Source organism: Bidens hawaiensis, unplaced genomic scaffold, assembly GCF_021521415.1.
Source record: "Bidens hawaiensis isolate Kalapana, Puna unplaced genomic scaffold, B.hawaiensis_p1.1 tig00023994_1, whole genome shotgun sequence".
NCBI classification, from domain to species: Eukaryota; Viridiplantae; Streptophyta; class Magnoliopsida; order Asterales; family Asteraceae; genus Bidens; species Bidens hawaiensis.
Window position 1 is genome coordinate 74,711 of NW_027493773.1, and position 6,560 is coordinate 81,270.

The 6,560-nt window shown below is 32.8% G+C and overlaps 1 protein-coding gene across 2 annotated transcripts; it reads left to right on the forward strand.

The window, feature by feature from the left end:
* Positions 1-236: 236 nt before the first annotated feature.
* On the forward strand, positions 237-4,917 carry LOC143568463 (SAGA-associated factor 29 homolog A-like). 2 transcript variants are annotated; one of them, XM_077054616.1, is made up of 9 exons: positions 237-402; positions 2,676-2,848; positions 3,107-3,200; positions 3,295-3,374; positions 3,488-3,594; positions 3,659-3,744; positions 3,886-3,939; positions 4,020-4,184; positions 4,508-4,917. In XM_077054616.1, the coding sequence occupies exons 2-9, from the start codon at positions 2,731-2,733 to the stop codon at positions 4,608-4,610; spliced, it is 807 nt and encodes a 268-aa protein (XP_076910731.1). In that variant the 5' UTR covers positions 237-402; positions 2,676-2,730; the 3' UTR covers positions 4,611-4,917. The 2 variants fall into 2 exon arrangements, with proteins under 2 accessions (XP_076910731.1, XP_076910730.1); XM_077054615.1 differs by having other exon boundaries at positions 241-402; positions 3,485-3,594; positions 4,508-4,911.
* Positions 4,918-6,560: the final 1,643 nt, after the last annotated feature.

Consider the following 6,560-nt stretch of genomic DNA (forward strand, 5'->3'; position numbering starts at 1 on the left):
CCGAACGGTTCACGAACAGTTCACTGAACGTTCAGTTAGTTTACGAGCTTATTTATGGCTATCATTTTACCCGGATCCGAAGCCACCCGAACCAGTATACCCCAACCCAAAAATTCCGAACGTTAAATAACTCAAACCTGACCAACCCGAATCATTTACTTATTGTTTCTAAAATAAAATCAGCAACTTAATTATTGATGAACTTGTGATAATCATTCCAAAATAAAAACTCTCCCAAACCTTCAATCTTTCTTTTTAAAAAAAAAAAAAAAATATGAAGAACAAATAGATTCATCAAACACCAAACCATCGATAAATCTGTGCAATTTTCAGGTGTAAACCCTCTCGACCGATTATTATTTTAAGCAAGATCTACTTGGAAACGTGAACAATTGATCTACGGTACGTGAGTATTGCTCTTCTCTTCCGATTCTTTTATGTTTATTATTTGTATCCAATGGATCATTCGTATCTAATATGCAACTTCATAATGTGGCTTTTTGTTTATTATTATTATTATGAATTAATCAAGGGTTTTTAGAATATGCTGGAATTAAGTTAGGGTTTTTGTGAAATTAAAACTAGGGTTCACATTGCAATTAGCTCAATTTGACCAACAGTTGACCTTTATATAGTTTGTTAGCCCTTTTGATTGTTTATGTGTCCCTAATGATTAACGGGTTTTTGTGTATTGTGAGTTAATGCTTTAAAAGCTTAAATCTTTGGTCTTAAAACTATATTAATCCATAGTATGTGAACACACTCAAGAATCAAGTTAATGTTTACCTTTGTTTTCACATACATTAATGGATGTTTTGTCTCTTTGTTGGCACCATAAATTTCAGATAAAATAGCTAATTGGCTAAAAAAACAAACGATTTTGGTTCTAGATTTATTTTCCTGTGGTAACGTGGTGAAAGTTTGACAATTTGACAAACGCGTGCGGTTTTGTAACTTCAACGAATCTTAATTTTAATGCATTTTAGATGACTATGATAAATTAAGGAAATTTGGTTTGAATGAAATGATCTTTTGACAGTTAAAAAAACAAGCTGTTCGCATTCTGAAGTACGATATGAAATTGTTAGAAAGACGGTATTTTTTGCTCTTATATAACTATTATAAAACGTAACTATAAACTTTGCAGTGACATCTTCGTATAGTGGCAGCATTCCTTTTCTGCCAAACTAAAATGAGTTATGATTACGAAATTTTGATGTTTTAAATTGTTTTTGTGGGTTCAACTTTATTTTCATATTACCATTATTAAAAGGAAATTTCATTATTAATGATCAATTAAGTATTTTTATATCAAGGTTTCTGTTTATTTCGCATGATACTTGTAGAGACTGAGGGATCATATTAATACAGGTCAGTTTAACATGCTACTTAACTATTTTATTTATTACTACTGTAGTTCTTACCACCACTTTCTGTTTTAGGTAGTTTACCACTACTATTTTGGGAGAATTTCATATTTATCTCTACAAAACCTGTGAAATATCATATATACCCCATAGAAACTTAAAATAAATATTATATATACCTTTTTGACTGAATTTTTAGTTTATGACCATTTTACCCCTCTTAAATATATTAATATATTTATCTTATTTCAGTTTAACTTTATATGGTTTAAACAGTCGTAAAAACCGAGATACAACTAATGATGACAAATTGATTCGTTGAGATTGTGAAATTGAGCTAAAACACTTTTTAAATGTAAAATATTTTTCTTTTATGCTTGTATTTTATTTACTTCAAGAAGAAAGGGTTCAAAGAAATGAGATTATTAATTAGTTAATATATTTAGTGATCAGATGTCATGATATGCCAAAAAAAAATATTTTAGATTAATTTGGACACATAAGACAATTTCATTGATGTAAGTGTATATTTAATTTCGCAATGCAATGAAGTATTATCATAGTAGTCAATAACAAGATACTTAGTTAAAGATACTGATGAGGATGGAAATATAATATTTTACACATAATAAATGTCAACTCGTGAAAAAAAGTCGATATAAAGAAAAATGATTTGTTTTTATTAAAATAGGTGAATCTGTTGTTTATTGATAGGTGAGTATGAAAATTAAGTTAAAATGGGCACATATGTAAATTCAAAGTTTGAGTAGAATAAGGAAAGATTAGTCATATTCTGGATTGTTTTTATTAAAGTGAGTAAATTTGATATTTTAACTAGTTTGTAAGGATATATACAATTGCTTTTTATGAAATCGCACCGAGCTAGTGCTTGCTATCTAAAAATAGCTTCATGATAAGCAAATCAAGTGGTTGACGAAAGATCTAGTCCTCTCCTTTAAGTCCAGCTGAATTTTATTTCCTCGCTTTTCCCCATCTGGTGTGGGCTTAGATTCCGCTGTCCCCTTTGCGCTGTGACTATTCCCCCTTTTCCGCTTCACGCAGAGCACACTCTGAAGCAACCTTTGCCGCTGTCGGGTGGCTTCTTTTTAAGTTTGGATTGGGTATATATGATATTTAATAAGTTTTTGGGCGTATGTATGAAATTCTCTCTACTATATTTAGTACCTTTTCCGTCTATTATAACTTTTTGTTCACAACAATAATATCTCTGTTCTATGATAATCATATTCCCTTTCATCTGCATCTAATTACTTTGCTGTTTGTAACACCATTGCTTCACTTTTGCAGCACGTGTAAAGATCGTGAGAAAAACTTTGTAAGTTCTTGAAATAAGAGGAACAATATGTCCTCGCCGGATATTTCTGGAATCTTAGATCAATCAAAGGAGCTTGATCGTTTAAGGAAAGATCAAGAGGATATACTCCTTGAAATCAACAAGATGCATAAAAAACTGCAATCAAGTGAGTATCATACTCTACTATTTTTAACTTTTTGTTAATTTTGTTATCTAGGGTTCTATATCTATGATGGATATAACCGATTGAATAAAATCTGCTTCTTACTTAAGTTTGGTGATTTTATACGAATATACCTAAATTGCGTATTTGATTTTTATGCTTGGAGTTAGTAGCTTACTATGTTAAAAAAATCCCAAAATGTGGTGTTTTGGATAGTTAAATAATAAATATATTTTTATTGTAATTCTGAAACTTTTGCAGCTCCCGAGGTGGTGGAAAAGCCCGGTGATAATTCTCTTTCACGCCTTAAAATGCTTTACATTCAAGCAAAAGAACTTTCAGAAAATGAAGTAGCGTATGTCTTTACAATGTTTAAACTTTTCAATTCATATTTTGTTTTGTTCAACAACTATTCTTAAAAAATATTTTCTAATTTTATTTGAGTGCAGTGTTTCTAGTCAGTTGTTAATTCAGTTAGATGCTTTGATACCTTCTGGACCTCCCGGACAACAAAGGAGAAGGATGGGTGGTAATATGCATAATGAAACCTTTTCTTCTTTTTCTTTTTCTTTTCTTTTATTTATTTAATATTGGTATATTTTCTCTTCCGAAAGCTTTATGAGGTTTTTTATACTGCAGAAGGTAATGAACAGAAGAAGAAAAGAATGAAAGCTGATCCAGATGTACCAAGGCTTTCTCCTTCTCTTAGAAACCATCTTGATCATCTTGCAAGCTTAAAGGGCGAACAGGTAATTTCACTCTTTTTGTGATCGAATGTACGATGAATTTAACTCGTGAATGCAACTTTGCCAGGTTGCTGCTAGGGTAACTCAGGAGGATGCTGATAAAGATGAGTGGGTCATTGTCAAAGTTATTCACTTTGATAGGGAAACACGAGAGTAAGTACATGCGTTTTCTTTGACTGATGATAGCTTATAACACATTTCATATGTTGGAAGGATTAAGTGCATATGTAGCAGTTTGTTATGTGACTTTTGATGTTTTTAGTGTCTGTGTATATGACTTGTGACTTTATGCAGATTCGAAGTTCTTGATGAGGAACCAGGTGATGATGAAGAACCAGCTGGCCAGAGGTATATATTGTTTATTTGTTTATGCTTAGATCAATGTTAATAATTTTTAACTCAAAATGATATTTTAAATGATATTTTAGGAATTACAAGCTGCCAATGTCACATATTATTCCTTTCCCGAAGCGAAATGATCCATCAACTGCTCAAGATTTCCCTCCTGGAAAACATGTGTTGGCAGTCTATCCTGGAACAACTGCTCTGTATAAAGCAACTGTTGTCAATACTCGCAAGGTAAACACCTTTCTGTTGACGCTTATATATGATATCAGTGACGTTGAACTAATGTTTTGTTGCCATTTGCTTGCTGTTGTTTCTGTACCTGATGTGAAAATCTACAGAGGAAAACTGATGAGTAAGTTGAAACTCTATCTGTTCTATGAAAGATATATATTGACTTTTATGGTCAAAGAAGTCAACTTGGATGGAAAATCTGTGCTCTAAAAGAACAACAAAAGTATCTGTTTTTACAAAATCTTGGATCGAGCAATGCCTTGTTTGACCATGAAAATCAATGACATGTCATTTTGTTTATCATCGACTCTTACACTGGTTTCTATTGGTTGGGCAGTTATGTTCTTGAATTTGATGATGACGAGGAAGACGGATCCTTGCCTCAGAGACATGTGCCCTTCCACAAGGTAGTTACCCTTCCTGAAGGGCATCGGCAGTGACATAAAAATAAGATTGATCTCATAAAGTTTGCTAATTATGAAGTCACAGAAGTACCCCGAGGTTGTATTTAAACTCTTTTCTCTGTGTGTCTTGTAATATAAACCAAACCATAATGGTTTCTTTTAGTTTTATATGTATTCCAGAATGAAATGAAGTTGTTTTGGGTTTATATTTTTAATTTCAAGTAAAAAAAGCAAGTTTGTGTTGGATTTACTGTTAGAACTGAATCACCATGGTTCAAATTTGTGGTTTAAGGTATAGACCTGATGAACAGCTGTAGGTTGTGACTATCCTTCGGTTGGATGAGGAAAGGAATATGTAAATGGGACTCGTGTTTTTAGAGTGTGTGAATGTAAATATGAGTGTTAGGTGATAGTAGATTTGATAGGCTGAATCACAATGATCCTATCAAGATATATTTTTTATTTTTTTATTTTTTTTTATTTAGATAATTAAGTCACCAACTCTTTAGTAAGCTCAAAAGATCACCATATTTTATAACTTGATTAACTAACCAATTAGATTAAGAGGCAACTTTATAGAATTGTAACCGAATTTTCTACTCCTTCCCTAACCCTCACAAGGCACTCAAATTTATTACACTCAACTTTCAATTTTTATTTTCTTTTTGTTTCATTTTGTGCAAGTACTTGTCATGTTAACAGGTTACCAACTAATGACGTGTTAGGTAACGGATATGGTATGTATTTCGGTAGTAAAACCCGAACCCGAACCGGACCCGATTTGTACACGGTAATACCTGAAAACCCGAACCGGTTCCATACCCCCGGAACCGGGTTTTTCCAATACTTGAAAAATACTTTAAAAGTACCTGAAAAATACCCCTAAAAAGTGCAACCTTTTAAAAAATTCAATCTATACACAAAAAAAAACCCGAAAAACCCAAAAATAGGGTTTTATCAATACGCGAAAATAGGGTATTCAAATACCCGGTTTTAGATTCCCGGCTCTATACCCGACCCGAACCCGATGCATAGGGTATTGTTCTTAGAGACAATGCTCGGAACCGAACCCGACCCGGTTATTGTCAATACCCGATTTTTCAATACCCGGTCATACCCGAACCCGGTTCCATGCCAGAACCCGAGTATTTGAAAAACCCGATTTGTGCACCTCTACAGTAATAACTAATGATCATTATGGGAGATTTCTAATATTCCTCATGAACACCATAAGAACACCATAAATCTTCCATAATCATCACATCAAGATTAAGGCATCATAATGGTAATCCTTCTTAATCATCATCATCATCATCATCATCATCATCATCAAAGAACCATTAATATGGTTCTATGTATGGGTGGCAATCTTGACCAAAACCTTTTCAAATGAGTCAATTTTAATTGTTTTAAAAGTTAAATGAGTTAGTTTGGGTAAAAGATTTTAAATAAATGGGTCAAAATGAGTCATTTGAAATTTAATCCTTTTATTTTCGGGTCAAAATGGGTCGACAAGTTCAAAGAAATAGGTCGATGTGGGCTAGTGTCCTAAGGAAATGTGACAGGTTTCGGATCGGAACGGGTTTTCGTACAAGACAGGTTACGGCACGAAACGGGTTTCAAATCGAAACGGGTTCGGTTCAGGTTTCAAGTCAACACGAGTTTTCACCCGTGACGTGTTGGGTTTTGGTTTCTTTTGTTTCTTTCTGGTCGATTCCGGACTCGTTTTTGTTTTTTTTTTAAGTTTTGTTTTTGTTCGGTTTGAATTCTTTTAGTTTCGTTTTGAATGATTTTTTCGATTTTGATTGACGTGGTCCGGTTTTGGCTTTTTGTTTCTTTGTTTCATTTTAGTCGATTCTATCGGTTTCGGTTCGATTCTAGATGGGTTTTTTTATGGAATGAGGACAACGTATGAAACATTTTAGTGTTATTACTTCTTTTTTTTTTTATGATTTATATTTTGAGTTATAATTTTATTTATTATAT

Coding starts and splice junctions, on each gene's coding strand:
- LOC143568463 (XM_077054615.1), top strand. CDS start 2,731: ATGTCCTCGCCGGATATTTCTGGAATCTTAGATCAATCAAAGGAGCTT. Junction 2,849..3,106: donor GCATAAAAAACTGCAATCAA/GTGAGTATCATA, acceptor AAACTTTTGCAG/CTCCCGAGGTGGTGGAAAAG. Junction 3,201..3,294: donor CTTTCAGAAAATGAAGTAGC/GTATGTCTTTAC, acceptor ATTTGAGTGCAG/TGTTTCTAGTCAGTTGTTAA.